Source organism: Colius striatus, chromosome 1 (assembly GCF_028858725.1).
Source record: "Colius striatus isolate bColStr4 chromosome 1, bColStr4.1.hap1, whole genome shotgun sequence".
NCBI classification, from domain to species: domain Eukaryota; kingdom Metazoa; phylum Chordata; class Aves; order Coliiformes; family Coliidae; genus Colius; species Colius striatus.
This window is the reverse complement of record NC_084759.1, coordinates 76,703,629-76,724,607: the sequence shown is the minus strand read 5'-3', so window position 1 is coordinate 76,724,607 and position 20,979 is coordinate 76,703,629. Positions and strand designations below refer to the sequence as shown.

The window sequence follows — 20,979 nt, the reverse complement described above, 5'->3', positions numbered from 1 at the left end:
CCATTTGAATTACTGCCTATGGAAGGTGTTAGTCGAAAACTTGACAGACCAAAGTTCACTTTTCAGTCCCACCGTGTTGGGCAGAAGTGCAAAGAAAAGCTCAAACTTCCTCAACAGTGCCAGATGATAGGAGCTCTGAAAGTGAACATTACTTTTCCCTACTCAGTATTGTATCATACATGATGCCAAATATTTTACTTCCACATGTGTCCAAAGGAGAGTTTGTTCCCATGAGTTCCACTGAGCTAGGACTTTCCACTGAAACACTCCAACATCCAGCATAAACACATACACAATTTTAAGAATATACTTAAACCGCATTGCAATCCAGAGCCTGCTAGCAGCATAAAGGCTATGCCATCTACTTAACCTTTCCTCTCCTTCAAAACTGTCAAATATTGCTCTGTCTGTACACCAGAGAAAATAGACACTAACGAAGAGCCCCTGGAGGCACTTCCAGAGGCGCTGAATTGAGCTGAGAAAGGAGACTTGTGCAATCTCACAAGCTTTCTGATGATTTGCCAGGAGCATGTCCTCTCTTGTTGCCCTTGCAGCCTTCCCCTCACCCAGACCATTGCTTAAATCACCTGGATAATATTCTTACTTAAGGCAAGGATTAATATATCTTTCTCCAAATTAATTTATGTCTACATATACGCATTTAGGAACAGGCACATAGAGATGAGGTGTTAAGTTTACTGTCATGCCACAAACTTGGCCTTGTACTTAGTGAAAGAGGCTCAGACTGTGAAAACTCTTGCCAAAATGAAGGGAGCTATTAAAATACAATCAGTTCTGGAAAGAGTGATTTAGCAGAAGACAACAGCTGCCAGAATGATTTATTTATTGAGATTTTTAATTACACTTGAATTTTCTTGAGTGATATACCTGCAGGTGTATCTGTGTGCTGCAGATGCTTTGAGTGAAGAACTGTCATGCACATAAAAAGAACCAAATTTTAAATCCAAATCTATTTTTGTTTTCAGTGTGAGACAGTAGGCTCATGGTCTCCACTTACTGAAATTTATCACCTGCAAATGATGAGAAACTGTAAGCTTCAGCTTACAGAAAGGTTTCCAAGAAACCTTTCTTCTTGGAATGTACCTATGTTTTACACCAGATCATCACTGGACCACTAGGATCCAAAGTTTACCCTCTCCTAAGTACTAGACAGGAGTCAGGATTGCTCTCTTCAGCTCTTGTGCTGTCAAGTGGTGCCAGCAGAAAGGTAGGCTTCATCTAATGTTCCCTAAAAACTTACTCTCACCAACAAAAGCTCACATAAGTCCCACTTAAGGCACAACAGCCTGTTCTTTCCGTGCTGCAAGTGCTCACCCAACTACTTATCTGCAGCACTACCTGTTATATAATCTCTACATATAAAAATCTTTGCATCATGGTGCCACACATTCTTAACAGTTAATGTTATCATGATACCCTTATGAGGTAAGATGGGTTGATCTTACCAACAGGAATCAGTCACAGGTACCTATGTCACTACCACAAGTTTCCATAGGAGTTGCATCTATGACTGTGATGAGCTGAGCTTAAATGAGAACAGCCACCTTGATGCTGACACAGGTTCTTACATCTGCAAGAAATTCAGTCTTGCTATTTGTGACATATGAACATTGTCTCTGTTCTGAGGAGGAAGAATCTCTATGAGTCTTGTTAGAGGCAGCTTTTCAACTCCAGGAACTGCAACAAGGAAAGAGGCTTTCTGCTGCAAAACAGAACAGCCCCAGCCACCTGTCCTCACAAATAAGAGATAAAGAAAAACACAGGACTCGCAAAAAAAAACCCCAACTCTGAACCTACTGAGGATGTCTGCAATCATGGAAATGCATCTCTAGCAATAATCTCAGAAAATGAGAAAGTAGTGCTTGACTTGCACCTGGCTTGCTTAGAGCACAACTGGAGGTCCACCTGAAAAGCACCACGTTGACAGACTCTCAAATCAATCTGTAAGTCAAATAAGAGCCAATGAGATCACAAAAGCAATAGGAAGCTTCAGGAGCACAACTGGAAGCTGCAGTATTAAAAGGTACAAAGTAAAATAAACAAATACATTTTAAAAAAATGCTGAAATCCCAAACACAACAAGCAGAAACATAGTAGAATAGACTTGTGAAGCACTATTTTATGGGCACCCTTCAGAAACAGTACAAAAGCTCTGCTAAGCAACTGGTAAGTGACCCTCTGGTGCTAAAGCAGCTTACTGAAAACACTGATAGATTTTCCTGTACGTGCACTTGGTTTCACCTCTTTGCTTTGCCAATTGCTGTATATAAAATTATTTAGAGTGCATTTGGAAATGACATTTTTGTCTGAAAAAATATGGCTTGGTTTATAGCTTGGAAGTAATTTTCTATCTGTCTGCTGTAATGCATGTGCTCTCTTTAAAGTTAATTCCTTTTGTTTTCCCATTAGTGGGACTGTATTTCTTATAAATCATCTCTAGTATCACAGTGAGCTCTTGCTGAGGCAGCTATACTGGAAGAAGAGGTAGACAGTAGAATGTAAGCACCCATGTATTTATGTATGCTAGTTGTGGTCAATGTGGTGTATTTTAATTTCTTGTTATGGATGTTTGATTTTTCTGTCCCCTGGAAAATGCCTATGCTCAGTTTTGCCTAGGTAGTCTAGCTAGTAGCCTAAATGTAAAAATAACACATAAAAAAAGCAATGCAATGTTGGTAGCTCTAACATCTAGAATTCTAAAGTGCCTGAATGTCTGAACTGACAAAAATGGTACTCATTGTCATTCTGACACTGCTCTCTGATGTTCAAAGCCCATAAAAAAGCCCCAGAAAACTAGAATGGGTGCTGTAAAAAAATCAAGCTGAATAGAACAGGCAGCAGAATGAGGACTAGCTTCCTATACATATATACAGTAGATTACCATGTCAGGTTAAAGGAATATGCCACATCTCTGTACAGCCATTGCTTATATAACACCAAGCACTTTGGTCCAACTCTTTGTTTCTTTTTCCATGTACAGAAAGGCCATTTTACACATAGTAAGGAGCCTTCCAGCACTTTGGTTTACTCTCATTCTCTATACATCTTAAATTTTTACAATCAATAAGATAAAGTCCTATTGATTAAAGTGCACCTTTCACAGCAGAACAGGTCTTTCCTTCACACTGAATAAGGTAGGAATCCCATGGAAAACAGTCATTTAAAGCCATTACAGACAAGGGGTAATGAGATGAAGCTGGAACACAAAAAGTTCCATTTCAATATAAGAAAAAACTATTTCACTGTGAGGGTGACAGAGCAGTGGCACAGGCTGCCCAGAGGGGTTATGGAGTCTTCTTCCTTGGAGGACTTCAAAGCCTGCCTGGATGTGTTCCTGTGTGACCTGATCTAGGTGGACCTGCTTCTGCAGGGGGATTGGACTAGATGATCTCTAAAGGTCCCTTCCAACCCCTACCATTCTATAATTTTATGATTCTATGTATCATGAAGTATAAAAAAAGTAGGAAAAAATTAAGCTTTCACAGATGACCATAATTTTGACATTTCTTAACAATGTTGAGGACTTCACTTTGCTATCTACAACTATTGTGAGCTTTTTGCTAAAAAAATGATGAGTGGTATTTTTCACAAAGGTCCTCTGTTTTGATAGTTGGCATATGTTAATTGTTTCAAACTCTATATAGTAATTCCTCTTTTTCCCTACAGTATTTTTCTGTGGCTGCCTGCTTTAGTGGAGGCGATTGGACTAGATGGTCTTTAGAGGTCCCTTCCAACCCCTACCATTCTGTGATTCTGTGCAATATATTTAGAAATACTAGTATGAAAAAATAATGAATAATTTAAAAAATAATAATTAGAATCTCTGGAAGATGAGACCTATCATTATTTCCTAATTAACTACTCTTCCTGGAAGACAAACATTACTAATATTAATAATGCAAAAGGTAGCTGCTATGTGAATGCTTGAGGCGATTATATGGAAGGCCTTAATGTAGTGGTAAAGGAATCACTGCTGAATAGAGATAAGAAAAAGAGGAGAAAAAAATCCCAATGTGTAAAGTTACGAGCTATAAATTTGCAGAAATCGTGTACTCCAAAGGATCATTCAGTATCATTAAAAATGCAATCGTTTTTAAAGCCAAATGTTCAAACAATTAAGGGCCTAAATAGTGACTGAATTTTTATAACAAGGATCAAGCATAGCATATGGAAATTTAAAAGGAAAAGGGCCACACTTAACATATGCAAGCCATCCTGAAAGAAAAATGCAAATAGCACAATTCATTAAGTCCTATATGTAGTTGATATCAAAGAAGAAAGCCATGAATAATACAGAGTTCACATACCTAATGAAACTGCATCTGGGACATGCTAGTCTCCCTGGATCATGAAGCACATCAACCTTCTGCCAGTATCCCCTTCCAAAATAAAATCTTTCTAGTATGTTCAGCATATAAATCCCTTATATTAATATATGGAAAATTCCAGTCAAATGTGACTGGAATAAAGACAGTATAGGCAAAAATACAGATAAACCAGAGTGCTTTAATAGTTTCAAGCAGTAATACCTGTTGTCACTGCTGTTAGCTGTAGTGGCAATTTTGCAGAGAGAAGCAGTCCCTACCTACCTAGCCCAGGTAAATGGTGTTTGCATTTTCTGGTTTGGTTGAAAAAGTCCTTGAAAATAATTTCACTAAACCTCTCAACAAAAGTCTGTCATGTATTATTTAGACTTGGCTTTTCCCAGGGACAAAGGATCTTCCCTATGTGTCCTCACTCACATTGAAATCTAAGAAATTATTTTATTCCAAGTAGTGTAGCACCGGGTACCCATCAGGAAGGTTATATGATCCACTCTTTGCAGCTACATCAAGCCACAAAGCCTAATACAGGAGTGCATGTTCCTCTTGTAACAACAGGCACACAGAACAGAGCCCTCTGTCCTTTTAACCAAAAAATATGGTGACCTGACCCTGGAGGTACTGTTTCTGACAACTCTTCCTGACCTGTGAAAGCAGGTTACAAAAGAAACCTGTTGAGATATCTGAGCTACCTCCCCCAATCCATCCATCCATTCATCCACCTATTTATCCATCTCTTCATCCATCCATCCATCCAGCCACCATAGAAAGGCAGATTTAGTTTTTTTCTAACAGGCTACCTTGCCTCACAATTGAGGAAACAAAAAATGACCACAGCCCTTTATGGCACAGAATTTTGAATAAATGTATCTATAACTAATAAGAGTATTACTCACAAATATTTACTTTATTATTTATAATAACTGTCCACAGAACTTGTTAGTCCCTTAAAGTGCTAGACCAGCAATATTCTTGCAATTGTCTGGTCAGAAAAGCTATTGTCTCTACGAAAATCCCAGATATTGGGAAGCACACTCTTCCCAAGGGTAAATATCCCTTCAGTTTCCACTAGCATTTTGCAGTTAATTAGTCAATCTTTTTCAGACCTTCCCAGTCTAAGCATATTTAGCAGAATGTATCTGGTACTATCAGTGCTGGTTAATTCACACGATTTTCTTGGTACATGCAAGCTCCCCATTAACTTACCCTCATAAAGAAGTTTGAGTACCTGCGAACTTTGTCTTAACAAAAGTCACCCTATACATTGCAACTGTCTTCTGCTCACTTTCTCCATACTTCCAGCAAAATTATGGCCAGCTTTGAATTAATTAGCATGACTGGGAAGAGTTATGTCCTTCTTTAGGATAGTATTTTATTGGAAATGTATGTGAAACAGAGTTCTCTAATAGTAACAGTATGAAATTGGCCATCAGAAAACCTGGGTTTCACTGCTTCTTGTAAGAGAACAGAGGCAAGTCACTTAATTCTTTGGTCTGAGATTCTCAAATGCATTTGGCAGTACCAGCATGGTAAGGCTGAATCCCAAGGGTAGCTTGCCATCCAGTGAAAACTTCAACCCCCATTTGGCTTCAGCTCCTGCACCTGCTACCTCTTCTAGGTAAATGATTTATAAAGGGAAGATGGATAGGAAGTGGTATAAGCTTGTCAGAAGTGAGAAGGTAATGAATTAGGTATAGCTAACCTGAGGGGAGTGGCATCCTGAGCTCAGGATCCTCAACTGTGGAGGCATGGCACCATTAGCCAGAAACTTCACAAAAAGCAGGGAGATCGAGTATAGCCTGGAGCTTACAACAGTCACTGGAGAAGGTAAGGTGGGTTGAAGTCCCTGCTGTCCATGCAATACAGATTTTGAATTAGCTGGGATCTCCTACATGCCACCTGGGCTTCCTAGTTCATCAGATGGAAATATGAACATGCTGCTTCTGCTCTGGCTGCTGGGTTTTTCTGCAGGCTCTTTTTCCAACCTGAGTATTTGGCTGTTCCCTTTTTGTATACCATCCGCCTCCTACCATTGACATAAGGTCTGAAGATGGCTGTCGGTACACCAAGGTCCCAGTATGAAAGAGAGAGCTCTATCTATCATTCCCTCACTTCGGTAATTCTGTCCTGAGCTTTTCTTCTTGTGCAAGAAAAGGCTTGAATTGGCAAGTCAGTACCCATCATTTTCACCAGACTGGATACTACTATTCTCTAGACTGCTTTGAAATACTCATCTGGAATTATAGAATGAATTATAGAATCATGTTGGTTTAAAGGGACATCTGTAGGACATCTAGTCTGGCCTCCTAACCAGGAGGTTGCTCAAGGCACAGCTCAGTCATATTATGAATATCTCCAAGGATGGGTATTTCACAACCTCTCTGCATACCTGTATCAATTGTTGTCCACCTTCATGGTAAAAGTTCTTTTTCATTATATGGAATCTGATTTTTTTTTGGTTACAACCTGTATTCATTAATTCTTGTCCTATTGCTATATATTGTCAAGAAAAGTCTGTGTCTTCCCTATATCCTTCCATTACATAGTTGAAGACAGCTGTAAGATCTCCCCTTAGCTTTATCCTCTTAAGACTGAAAAAAAAGTTACATTCAGCCTCTCCTCATATACCATGTTCTTCTGGCCCTTGACTTTGGTGGAGGATTGCTAGACTCATGCCAGTGCGTCCTCATCTGTCTTCTAACGGAGAGCCCAAAACTGAACACAGCACCTCAGATGTGGTCTCATGGATGCCAGAGGGGAAGAACCACTTCCCTTTTTCTGTAAAGCTTCTTCCTGAGCAGTGATCCCATGTCCATAGCATTGCGTGAGGCTTTTCTCTCCCTTTTCACTTGCTTTTGTTGAACTTCATAATGTTTCTGTCAGTCCATTTCCACAGCCTGGCCAGGTCCGTCTCACTAGCAACACTGCCCTTTCTTTACTGTGTGGGTCACTATCCCCAGTTTGGTATTGTCAGTAAACTTGAAATATGCCATAAGCACTGCCTGTTAATATTTGCAGGAAGGGAGGAGGCTGGTAAACAAAGACCTCTGACTTCACTCTGTTTATCAGCTCACTAGCATAATTTGTGGAAAGCAGTATTAGTCTATATCCTTAGCTTGAACTGAAACAGATTTAAAAAAAAGGCAATTTTAGGAGAAGAGTGCCTTTGGCAAAGAAGTTTGTATTCTGAAATGTATTTAGATGAATAATCACATTTTTTCTTGGTTTTCTTACAATACTGCAGAGCATTTTTTTTTTCAGAGGACTTTAAAATGATCTTTCTTTTAAAAAAATACTTGTGTCTTTTCAAATCAAATAGCAACAATCTGAATGCTAACTTCAACTTAATTTGTTTTCACTTTTATCATTATGAAGCATGGTGCATAATTTAAATTACTGTAGAACAGTATGTATTATCTTTTCTAAACTTTGGAAATAAAGTGCAATGAATAAACTATTAGCAGGGTGTATTTTTCATATTACATGTTTTTGCCACTACCTTGAAGAATGTTTGACTGAACCAGATCTACTAAAATCCAGTTAAAATACATTTGAAAACTCTAAAGAATGCAGTAAGAAATTGCACAGCATGCAAGAATAACTGGAAGGAAGCATCTGAACACAGACTAAGAAAATCTATGTCAATCTTCCTGATTAATTACTAATGTCAAAAATTAAGCAAGAATCCTGCTCAAATACCATCAAATGCTTTAAATTCAAGAGTGTCTATTCAGACAAACTTCTACATTTAAACAAAGGGAATAAAATAAAAACCCCATCTGTGATTCACATTGTTATTTTCCTGTTGAGAATAACATGAACAACAGTGGTGTCTATTACATGGTTATTTGAAACACAAGGACACTAAAATCTATTCTTTTCCTCTGAACAATGTAGACTACTTAGGATGATGAATATGCCTGTCATAAATCAAAGCTAATTATTGCCTTATTCATAAGAAGCAGCACGCTACCTTGTTTTGTTGGGGCTTCTGTGATGAAAATGGGGAGAAATCTCTGAAAGCATAGCCTGCTGAGGGACTATCGGGATAATGCACTCCCTCTCTGTTCATATTGACTGCAGAGATTCCCCTAAGAGAGAGGTTCAGTACTTTTGGGATAACCAGTAGGTATGTTAGCTTACTTTTCATTCCCTACAGGTAAATTGCAATAAAAATGGCTGTAACGTTTCCTGATGATTTAGTTAGTGTTTATATGTATTTTTACATTGAAACTAGATTAAAATTAAGGAACTTACAAAAGACATCTCCTCTAAGAGTCTGCTCATGTTCAATTTGATTCTCAAAATCTTCCTTCTCCTCTTCATCTATCTCATCTGCCTCCACTTCTGCAGTTGCTTCAGTTTCTTTCTCTTCCTCAGTGTAGCTCTCACCAAGATCAATACCACCTTCATAGTCCAATAGCTGCAAGTGTGTCTTAGAAGCTGGTGTCACGGCTGCTTCTGGGATCACATTCTTGAGTGCTTCATGCTTTTTCACACTGTTTTTATGTGCAAGAAGTTTCTTAATTGTGTCTATAGCTGTTCCAGGGATTCTTGCAATTTCCTTCACTGACTTTTCAGGGATAACTAGAACCAAGAAGAAAATGTTAAATATTCACCTAAGGAATCACTCAGCAATGATAACATTTATAAACTGCACCATGATATTCTATACAATTTCCAGAGACCCATACAGACATTTCTCTAGTATGAGATGTAAATTCAGCTCTGAACAGAACTGAATACACAGGCATGTTAGGTTACCATCCATCATTAATATAGCGGACGTGATCTGCCTCAGAGCAAAACAACAGACTTAAATATCTTTTTTAGTCCTTTCCAGATCTACTTTTCTGTCACCTGACAAAGACTGATGGCTCTTTGTGCTGATGGCCAAACCATAACTGAGGGTTAAACTACTTCAGATCAGTTTGTTTAAGGTAGGAGCACAGTATAAAGCAAATTCAAAGGAGAAACTAGGGCAATACTACAAGTGTTGCTTTTTATCAGCAACAACAGTTGCTGCTCATTGTCAGTCGAGGAACACCACTGTGCCCAAACTAGGTTTGGAAGGGTTTGTGTGACTAATATGCAAGTTTTAGAGAAGACATAAATCTAAGGAGTTCTAGTTTATTAGATGACCTCATCCCACTATAAAGGTTCCACAAGAATTAACCAAGTCCCTACCTGTCATAGTACCAAAGCTACTGAGGAAAAGAAAGTCTTTGTGATCTAAAGTCCATGGGAATGGACTTTGAGGTTTTAGAGAATGAGGTTTTTGCATCAGTTCAGGATTTCGTGACTGCTATGACATGATCAGTCAGTATGCAATTATATATTCAGTCCTCTAATACACTGCCTGAATCCGTCTGGGTGAGAAAGATGAGCTGGTAAGTAGGATGGCATAACCATGTGATAAGCTACTGACAGCCTGATGCTGTTGGAGTTCAAGTGAAGTACTTGGGAAATAAGGAGAGCTGAACAGCTCCAGTGTGCTCTACAAAAGCTCTTACATAGATGTAGACTATTTCCACCAATGGGTCAGAATAGCCTTATATACCGCTTCCCATCTTTGATTCTCTATCAGTATGGATGCTGCAGTGCCTACAGCCTTTTTGGACTGCAAATGTTGGGAAAAATCAGATGTTTTTATTTCCCTCTGCTCTTCCTGTCTAGTGACCACATTATCGGGGCAAGAATGCGTTCTTATTTTGCTCCTCACTTTGTAATACTACAAACTTTGTAGTAGTATTTGCAGGAAGATGGACTGGACCTGTACGACAGTTTTTTTCTGTATGTTTTTTTTCATAGAAACACGTCAGAAGAAAAACAGACCAGTTAATAAAATAGAACCATAGTCTAGTAGGAAAAAGAGAAAGCTCCCTGGATTTATATTCACTCCTGGAGAACACAATCTGTGTTCTCTCACATTTTATTTATGCAAATACAACTACATGCTATTCAGTATCCTAGGAACAGAATCGGGGTCTCTTGGTGTGCTCATTGCAATTTCTGAGGCTGCAATTGCATGTTTAAACTAAATTGACACCAGTAAAAAAAGAAATAAAAACTGGGGATTTTGTTTTTCTTTTCCTTTGGATAAAATTTGTAGCTCTGATTGTCAGACACTTGTAAGTGAACTCTTTACTAATACTTCACTAAGTGAGCCTTTCCCCTGGAGAATGATGTCATGAAGGATATAAGGTTCTCTGGGTCTAAATTCAGAATGCAGCACTAAAAATTCATAGGAAAGCTTCATTCGAAACAAATTTCCTGTTGCCAATCACTAAGAAGAAACTTCAGGCTGTTAGTAAAGAGGCTATGGAGATTTTCAAGACAGGACTGACTTCTAATCAAACCTGAACATCTGCTTTTAGTCGCTGCTTTGAAGTCTTCCTAGTGAAATGAAAAATTCTCACCACTCAACATAATAACCTATGTAGTGTCAGAAAACCAATCTCCATGTATGTGCAAAACTGCAAAACTAAGAAGTGCAGAAAATGAAGTGACAGGAGGGATAAAAATAAGGGAATGAAAACATGCAAATTCCCATGTGCTTGCAGACTCTATTTAGCTGCTGCAATCTGAAAAACCGTATACTCATAAGGACAGACTGGGACTAGACACCAAGCCTATTTCAAGACACTTCACTAGTGTCCTCCTAATTTGCACTCAGCTTTACAGTAGCCAGAGGTGCAGATTTATGTCTTTTTATTTCTACTCATAAGTTGCAGGATGAATAATCCAGTGTAAGGAGAGATCACCTTATTTTCAAGCATGTTCTGTTGAATTCATTGCCTGTGGACTTGCCTGAATGAACAGCTCACGTTCTCTGACAATCTGAGGTGCTACAGCTGAGGCAATAATTTTTCAGGACCTTTTGCCCCAAGACATGTATAAGAATGCATATGTGTTGCTCACAAGCATTTGTGCATTTATCCATCCACGGGACTGCACAGAGAATTTTGGAAAGTGTAAAGAAATGCAGCACAATTCATCTCAGCTCTTCTTTATACATCTTCCATCATGAAGCACATAGATGAATGCCTCCTGCTTTTATGCAGTTTGTATTTATTGCTCTGGTATGAAAACATCGCATCTTTAAAAAGTATTTAATGTCTTTGAATTACAAAGAATTAAAGCAAGAGGTGGAAGATGAAGACAAATGGTGGCTGAGAGCTAAAGGTAAATCTTTTCTGTCATCACTTGCTGTATAAGATTATAAAACCACAGAAATGGCTTGGTGTAGGATGTCTGTCGACTAAGTTTTGAAAGTTGAATTGGAAAAAACAGAGAGAGCAGATGCCAACTGCTTGTCTCTGTGCTGCACTGTGTAAAGAGAAATACTCAGGGGATGACACAGGAGAGGGACAGACAGTGATCTGTTTTTCTCCCACACACTTGTGGCCAAACCAGTGCTGGCTGAGTCTCTGAACGTAAGGGGGTTGCAATAGAAGACAGGTTGCTCTGCACTCTGGCTGGCACTTGCTTCCACCTTCACATCTAGTAATATATTTAAAAACCTAGTAAAATACAAGCCTAGGAGACTGGCTTACATATCCTTTTGTAGCTCCCTTTGTAGCTTCCACATATAGAAGTTGGAGGATGAGGGATACAGACAACCATTTACCCCATTTTGAAGAGTCTGTAGATGTGAGTAAGGATTACATCAGCAGGACATACTTTCAGAAATCATTCTAAAAGTTCTCAACCTCTTTCAGATAGTCTTAAGAGAGTCTGAGAGCTTTCATTGACAGGTTAAACCACAGATTCTAGACAATCATTCTCTTTTAAGCACTATGAAACATACCAACATATATTCCTAGCCTGCTTAATTTCTGAAATTCTTACCACCTTTTTTAGGGAAGAATGCTTTGACAAACCAGAGCAACTTCGTAATGCTAGACCGTGCATGACTACACCAGCCAGCAACACTTTCAGTAAGAAATGTGAGATGACAAAAGCCTATGTGTTTTTTAAGCTTTGAAATTTATGTCAAACCCAACTTTTCTCAGGGCTGGCAAGTTAATAAGAAAGCAAAATCTTATGTGGAGTTTATGGGTTACCCTATTAGCAAACATGAGTAACATAAGAGGTGCAGAGAGAGTGCACATAACTTTGTATTGCCATTTAGTTATCCAGCAAAGAATAATGAAAAATAGTCACCTCTGCCTCCAGCCAGGCAATAACAACAGTGTTATTGTTGAGGTCCTTAGAGGGAGGCCTGAAGGTTGTAGGCTTTAAGTTAGTACTGCTTTTTCCTGTTATTTTGTAGTCTCCTAACAAAAAAAGTGAACAAAAAATAGGCTCATTTTCCCCTCAGGAATCTTAATTGCTTATGGAACCTTGTGAGACTCTGTTCTTGAATAAAAGTTGAAACACATATAGAAGCATGTGGATGAGGGAAATGTGGCTTTTCAATACACAATAGGAAATCAGGAAACACATGAACTTGAGAACAGTAACAGATTGCAACAAGATAGAGGCCAGATGTGGAAATGGCTATGACTCTAAAGAGCATTTGAAAGGTTACATCTCTATGGATTTTCAAATGAAATGTGTGCCACAGACAGTTGAGAAATAGCCTCCAACATTTAATTCATATAGGAGTGTTGAATAGCAAAAGGGTGCCTGAATAACCACAGGTCATACTCATAGTGTTTGCAGTCTGATGTTTCACCAGTTTTTCTCTAAGTTAATATACTGATGTACATGTTAAATGAAAGAATTTCCCCCACCTTTTATACAAAGGTGAACTTCACATCACCTCACTGATTAGGTTATTTGGTACCACAAGGAGATGCAGCTGTAAACATTTCATTAATAAACTATATGTGTAGTTACTCTCATTTCATACTCTGCAATTTAAGCTGTATGTTAAAATGTTTTCCATTTGTTATAAAAAGCTAATTCTGCTGCCATGGCAGCCGATTTGTTATATACTAAAGACAACTGCTATAAAGAATTAACACTGCTCTGTGAAAACAAGGTTCCCACCCGGTGGGAATGATTATGTGGAATATCAAAGACATATTTAGTAAGGCTTTCATTTAGGCTGCAGCACAACCCCAAGCCCGTCTGCTGGGAACTGGGATGGGCTGCGGCAGCTGCTGCCACCAAAAGAATCATAGAATTGTTTTGGATGGAAAAGACTTTTAAGATCATCAAGTCCAACCACTAACCTAATCTAGCCAAAGCTTTTCCACAATTGCCATGTGACATGGAGAACATGAAGCATTTCAGTGTAGGCTGGTACATCTAATTGGTGCACGTGTCACCACTTCCCGATAGCATGTCCTGCCCCCATTAGTTACACTGATCAGACTTTTTTGAGGATTGCAGTAAAAATCCAACTATTGAAATATACAAGAATTTTCTCATCTTCCCTTTAAAAAAAAGTATGTGTGTGAATTACCACCAGAGCAACCAATCTCTGTTCAGCACCACTATTTTTCAGGTTTTACCTACCACTGACTGTGTTTTTTGCCCCTCTATTGTGGTATACCTCTTTCTAGATAGACCCTTGTCTTTTGACCTTCCGCCTATGCTTGCATTACTGTGTGTTAATACTCTGTCCTCCCTTCTATTGGGACTCTTCCATTTAGTAGGTCCTACTAAGGAGCATGACTCCTTCCACTTCTAAACAACTAAGGGACTCCAGTAAAATCACATGTAACACTAAGTAGTATGCAGAGAGAGAAGAAACAATTTCATAGAAAAACACCACTGAGAAGATAGAAATCACCTGTCTTCATCACTGTTTTTTTTTTTAATAGAACTAGACATTAAAAAATTTCATAAGCCTCTCCACAAGCTACAATGTTTCTTTTGTTCATATTTAAGTAAACATTCCTGTTGAATTGTTACTGTTTGAAGAAAGTAGACTTAGTAAAAAAGAGATTGTCCTTTAAAATTTTCAGCTTCTCATGAAAAAAACCTAAAGCTTGCATCCTTCCATTGCAGTAAGCTGCAGTGAGGCGTCACAAGGGATGTGGTCTAGCAAGGAAACCAGCTCATAAAAATTAATTTGAACATGAAGAACCTTCTAAATGGCTCTGCTATGGCAATGTGAGTCCAAATCAAACCTTTCAGTACTAGGTGGGGTTTTTTTGTTTTTACTTTTCCTCATTAAAAGTCAACATTTTTTTACTGGAAGTACAAGCTTAACAAAAATTTAACTTACCAATTTGATATTGGATGTTTCAACTACTGTGATAATGGGAGTAGAAATATGAATAATAGAGAGACTCATAAAGCATCTGTAACCATGAAGTATAATCACAATACATATTTGATCAAGGATTCTTTGAATAAGACCCAGAAAAAAAGTTATATATTACATACACTTTATCTGCTTTAGACAAGAACTTCTAAAATGTTTTCACAATGTCTTTTACAAAAAACAAAAAAAGAGGACTTGAATGTCTTCCTGAGGAAAACATCTCTAATGATGTTGCAGGAGAAACCTCTGCATTTAATAGAGGTATTAAATAAAAATTTATTTTTAGATTCTTTTTAAATATAAAGACAAAACCAGCCTTTTTCTTTATTTTTGGAGGGTCATATTCAGTTAGAAACAGAAAATAACATCTTTATAGGAGGTCTTCAATAGTCAATAGACAAACAAGATCAAAATTATGATTGAAAATAAATAGTTTATCACAGAAATCACTGCCTTCCTTCTCCCACTTTTTGCTAAGTTAGCTTGAAACTCTTCTGGAAGTGACTGCACAGCCCTCCAAGAAACTAGCCATTAGAGTTCAAAGAAAATACACAGTAAACTTTTAAAGCTATTCCCTCTGTTTCTTCAGGACAAATTCTCTTCTCTGCTCTACTTGCAATTCCTACTGATACTATGAGACTTGGAGACCAATATGCAAAATGAATTTGAACAAATAATACTTGTATTAACTATGCAGTGACTTGTAAAAATCAACACATTATTTTGAGTAGAGGTCTTGCTTGGTCGGTGTTGCAGCCCTATTCAGCATACCATTTCCTAGAAAATGCCTTAAAAGCGTATATTATTGGAAACATAGCACCATTCCTGACATCTAATGGTACTCACCAGCACAATCGAATCCACTTCCTTGGTAGCCTTGTTTACATTTGCATTTGAAGGATCCTTTGGTGTTGAGGCACTCTGCGTGGAGGTTACACCTGTGTGTATCTGTCACACATTCATTTATGTCTAGGGAAAGATATAAAGGCTTCAAGGAAAACATTGAAACTCAAGCTTCATGACAGCCTGTTTGTGCCAGCCATCTACTTCCAGCTATTGGAAGCACTAGTGTTGGAACAATATTGTCCAGGGACCATCACAGACAAAAGAATTAACACTAGGAGAGAATCCTTAATGTCAGCCCCAGCTGCACAGCTACCAGCATATGCATCTATGGAAATGAAAAGCATCCCAGTAAAGACAAAATGAAGATAGTGACTTTCTGCTTGAGAACAGGATCTAAACTGTAGTTTGTGCACACTCTTCCATTAACAAAATGCAAAAGACACCAAGAGAATGTGTGGTATCAATTAAAAACTAATTCACCCAATCTTTCTCATTGTTTCATTCACTCTAGAAGAAAACCAATGGAAAGTAACATCGAGCATGCCAAGATGTTGAGATCTTCTATCTGCCTCTAATGTTCCAAGAGACACATGAAACTCTATGAAAAAACTATAATTAGGAAAAATTCAGTAGAAAATTCCACATTCAACTGATAGTAAAATGTATAGACATTTAAATTAACTTATTTCGTTCTCCTTTTCCCTTATTTTGATAATCACAATGATGTTTCTGATTTATCCGACATGAGGGAGCCAAGTTAGTCCACAAATTTTTGCATCACTTGCATTTTATTCAGATTGCTCCATTTTTAGCAGCTGGCAGGTTCTCTCATTAATGTAAGTCACCTAGGAGACAAGTAGCAAGGCTGACTTAAAAATATAGTGTGTCTGAGAGTGAGATTCAGGTTTGCAGACAAAATTCTGCCTACTGAGACCTCTGCAGTTTCTCTCCCTTCCACACATATTCTAAGAAAAAAATAAGCTTTTTTCCTACTTTGAAATGCTCAGGGCTTGCATGCAACAGGAAATCCAAACTTAATTCTCCAAAACCTGCCTTACAATCTCTCCTCCATCCCTAACTCCCAATATCAGGCAAATACTTCATGAAACTAGGGGCAATGGGCATAAGCTGGAACACAAAAAGTTACACCGAAACACAAAAATAAACTTCTTTCCTGTGAGTGTGAGGGAGCCCTGACACAGGCTGCCCAGGGTGTGTGTGGAGTCTCCTCTGGAGGTTTTCAAACCCGCCTGGATGCATTCCTGTGCAACATGATTGAAGTGAACCTGCTTTAACAGGGGGTTGGACTAGATGATCTCTAGAGGTCCATTCCAATCCCTACCATTCTGTGATTCTGTGAATACCCGTGATTTCTCTTTTGTATGCACTTCTTGGAGCAGTTCCAACCCTTCCATGCCCTCAAGTATTCAATATCTTGAACAGTAATGCTGTAGTAACTTATACTTTGCTCTTAATACAGGCTGGGGGTCGAACTGCTGAAGAGCAGCTCTGCAGAGAGAGACCTGGGAGTCCTGATTGATAATAAGCTAAACATGAGCCAGCAACGTGCCCTCGTGGCCAAAAAGGCCAATGGCATCCTAGGATGCATCAAGAAGAGTGTGTCCAGCAGGTCAAGGGAGGTTCTTCTCCCCCTCTACTCTGCCCTGGTGAGGCTTCATCTGGAGTACTGTGTCCAGTTCTGGGCTCCTCAGCTCAAGAGGGATGGGGAACTTCTGGAGAGAGTCCAGCACAGGGCCACCAAGATGATCTAGAGGTATGGAACATCTTTCATATGAGGAAAGGCTGCGGGAACTGGGGCTGTTTAGTCTAGAGAAGAGGAGACTGAGGGGAGATCTTATTAACATTTAAAAATATCTAAAGGGTGGGTGTCAGGAGGTTGGGGCATCCCTTTTTTCTATTGTAGCTAGAAACAGGACAAGGGGTAATGGGATGAAGCTGGAACACAAAAAGTTCCACTTAAACATAAGAAAAAACTATTTCACTGTGAAGATGATGGAGCAGTGGCACAGGCTGCCCAGAGGGGTGGTGTAATGTCCTTCCTTGGAGGTCTTCGAGACCCGCCTGGACACGTTCCTATGTGACCTGATCTAGGTGACCCTGCTTCTGCAGGGGGGTTGGACTAGATGATTTCTAAAGGTCCCTTCCAACCCCTACCATTCTATGATTCTATGATTCTACGATTTATTCCATCTTCCAGATAATGGGTTAAAACAGGAAATTGACATTTGTTTTAACTCCTGGGCAGGTGAAGATAACTTTTTGGCAGTATTTATTTTTATTTGGGAGAAACTTAAGCATGCAAGAGAGACCTGAAAAGTAATTAAAACCTACTATTTTAATCTTCTTAAAAGAAGTTCTGTCCATCTAAACAGCTGCAGTCATGAGGGCACTTGATTCACATTTCTCATTAATAACACAAAAAAAGGAGGAAAAAAAAGATTCTGGAGCTGCTTGTTCATCACAGGTTGAAAGCCAAGGTGACAAAACATGACTTTTCAACTAAATCTCTGCTAGAAACAGCATTTCTTTGTAGTCAATTGTTGCTAACTTATTACAAGCCCTTACACATCTTGACTTGATACAATGAGGCAATTTAATTTGCAAGTGCCAGGGTTTAGGTTTTTTGGACCGCAACTGAGAAAACACAGAGAAAAATTCAAAGTACCATCAGAAATATTTCTAGTGTGACACCTTTTAACCATTTCTGAGACTGTATCTCCAGACTGGGCCAACAGGCTTCAGTCAACAACAAGAAAAATGCATGGTGTGGGAATGAAAAATAATGAAGAAGGAACACTCATGGGCTAAAACTTACCTACACAGTCATAACGGCCACTGGTGTACTTCAGTTCATAACCAAGCTGGCACTTGCAATAGTAGCTTCCAAATGTGTTGACGCATTTGCGGTTGTGAGAGCAGACAGCTTTGCCAATAGAGCATTCATCAATATCTAGAGCAGGAGAAGGAATGCTGGTCAGATTCATGAGAAGGTAAAATAAGAAAGCAAGAAATAATTGGGATTTGCACAGAAATGGTTTGGTCTTGGCTATCACAAGTCATTTAAGAAACAAGTCCTGTAATTTCACATTGGACAATGCTTCATATGAATGAAGCAGACAAATATCAACTACCTTGATGGACAATTTGAAGACTTGGCATGGCAAAAGCTAGGGTAACTGGCAGTAGGGATTATCCCCACTGGGGACAATGACATATCCTAAGCTCATGAAGCAGGGTCAGGAGGAACTCCACAAATTACATTATTTCCTGAGAAAGGAAATGTCAGAGCATAGTTTAAGAGAAAGCCCCACAAACAGGAAATCCAAGGCAGATTCTAGTGAATCTCTGCACCTCCCTTTACTGGTCTATGTCAAGACACGGCAGGAAGAGTCTCCAGGCAGTGAGCGATCTGCCCAGCAAGGTAGATGACAGGGACACACGTTTTGGAGAGAGACGAAAAAGCTTGGTATGAGTGCCTAAAACATTATTCAACAACCGCTGAACATTCAATTTTACTAATTTGATTTGTTTTGTTGTAACATCAAATTTAAATAGTACTGATTATGGTATTTGGTATTTGTCCTTCCCTATCACATTTGAGCAAGCATCAGTGGCTTTGCACATAATTCATGGTGCCGCCCTGCTGCCCTTTACAGCTTAGAACTGCTGTGAAGTTCTGCTGGACAACACAATCGGTCTACCATTTTTTTACAGTGTTTAGGTGATCAAATTGAAGTGAGCAACAAAAGGAAAATATTTAAACTAACCTGTAATAGAAATCCCTCTTTCTGACCACACTACACATTTCTGTTCCCTAGCCTCCAGGGCATTCCCAGACCTCCAGGTTTTCAGCTGCCTGTGCCTCTGCCAGGACAAAGATCTGACACAACCTAAAGGACAAGCCCACTGCACTAGAACCTAGCATGAAGCTTGTATCTGCAGTGAACTCTGAAGGGTCACTGTACTCTTAGAAACAACAGGTTTAGCTTTAATTAAAAATATTGAGCTGTAATTTCTTTTTCCTTCACTTATGCACATGCAGAAGAGCAGAAGCTCTGCAGGTCCAGTAATAATGCATCTTTTTAGAAGGAATAAGCTAAGACTAATACCCAGGGATCTTCAAATGCTTACCTGTTTATAATGTTTCTATGGCTAATACCAGAGGACTATTAGAGTATCTTATAATTTATTAAGCATCTAATATGCTATACAGCAGGAAGATGCTATCTCATTTTAGAGATGGAGTACTGATGTTGTACTACAAGTCATGCAGAAAGAATAGATCTGAGTTTCCAAGAACTGGACATACTTTTTGGTCTATTTTACTTTCTATCACATGTATCAGCATTCTTCCCAGCAGGCAAGGTAAATAAAAATAAACTTGATACAAAAGAATAAAAAATAATTACCTGAATAATTGAGTAAGAGATTTAAGAAATACAATAGGCAAGAGGAATGGTTCTAAAGATGTATATCTATGTTTGCCTTCACATAACTCTTAAATAATTCAAACAGATGTCAACTGTGACTGAGCAAGACAGTTCCAATTACAAGCCCTTTTATTTCAAAGAACTAAATACCATTTTCATGTTGGAGTCTTTATAGTTTAGAAGTTGAGACCAAACCCAATCCATATGTGTTTATTTGATAGCTCCTAAAAGTGATAAAGTAGTCCCAGGCCATACAACCTTCATGTATGACTTGATATTACAGTTGTGTGTTACAGGGAACAACTCACATTGTAATTGGACTTCTTCACAGCAGCAACTCTTGATCAATCCATTTACTCTTTTGCTTGAAATGTTAAGTATAATATTGTTTTGGCCATTGGAGCTAAAAGTAATTCTATGTTTGAATAGCAAACCTTACAACATCCAAAACATTCTTTAATCTGAAGTAGTTATTCAACCAGTATGTATTGGTAAACAGCATCTCAAATGGATTAGTTACTGTTGTCCTTTGCCTGAAAGGTACCACGTCCAAGCTGCTTTTTATGGAAGAGCTGCTCTTCATAGAAGGACTTGAACCATTGTGACAGAAAGAAATGCAAAATATATGAATTCATTAGTATTATTAGGTATGTTGCTAAAAATACTTTATAGCAAATGGCACTTGTTGCAAAAAGGGGTTTTTTTAACAGAATTATAGAGTGTTGAGGTTGGAAGGGACCTCTGGAGGTTATCTGCTCATGCATGGACATCTAGACGTTTAGCTTCAACATTAAAATGGGTATGATTTCAGCAATGCTGTACCACAGCTTCATCAGATGACAATGTAAAATGGTATCACAGAAGAGTATCAAGTGTTATAAGCAATGCTTCTTCACCACAGAAAACTCCCAAGTAAAGTGATGTTGAGATTTCTGGAGAAGAATCCAGAAGTTTGTACTATGGGTCATCAGAATAAAAGAAAACCCCATCCAAACACATCACCAACATCCTATAATACATTATGATGGTAGGGCAGCTTCCTGCAGGTAAAGCCTTGTACTTAATGGCCTCATAGCAATAGAGAGAAACCGAATCTCTTAATGACTCCAAATTCTGT

The 20,979-nt window shown here is 38.6% G+C and overlaps 1 protein-coding gene across 2 annotated transcripts in view; it reads right to left on the bottom strand.

The window, feature by feature from the left end:
* EGFL6 (EGF like domain multiple 6) overlaps positions 1–20,979 on the bottom strand; it is a 43,201-nt gene that overhangs the window by 8,163 nt on the left and 14,059 nt on the right. For both annotated transcript variants that reach the window (XR_009818032.1, XM_061988554.1), the window contains exons 6-8: positions 18,248–18,382; positions 15,412–15,534; positions 8,601–8,930 (exon numbers count right to left, since the gene is read on the bottom strand). Coding sequence is in view for 1 of the 2 variants with exons in the window: in XM_061988554.1 (XP_061844538.1) it covers positions 8,601–8,930; positions 15,412–15,534; positions 18,248–18,382 (588 nt within the window). In the remaining variant the exon portion in view is untranslated. The remainder of the gene's footprint in view (positions 1–8,600; positions 8,931–15,411; positions 15,535–18,247; positions 18,383–20,979) is intronic.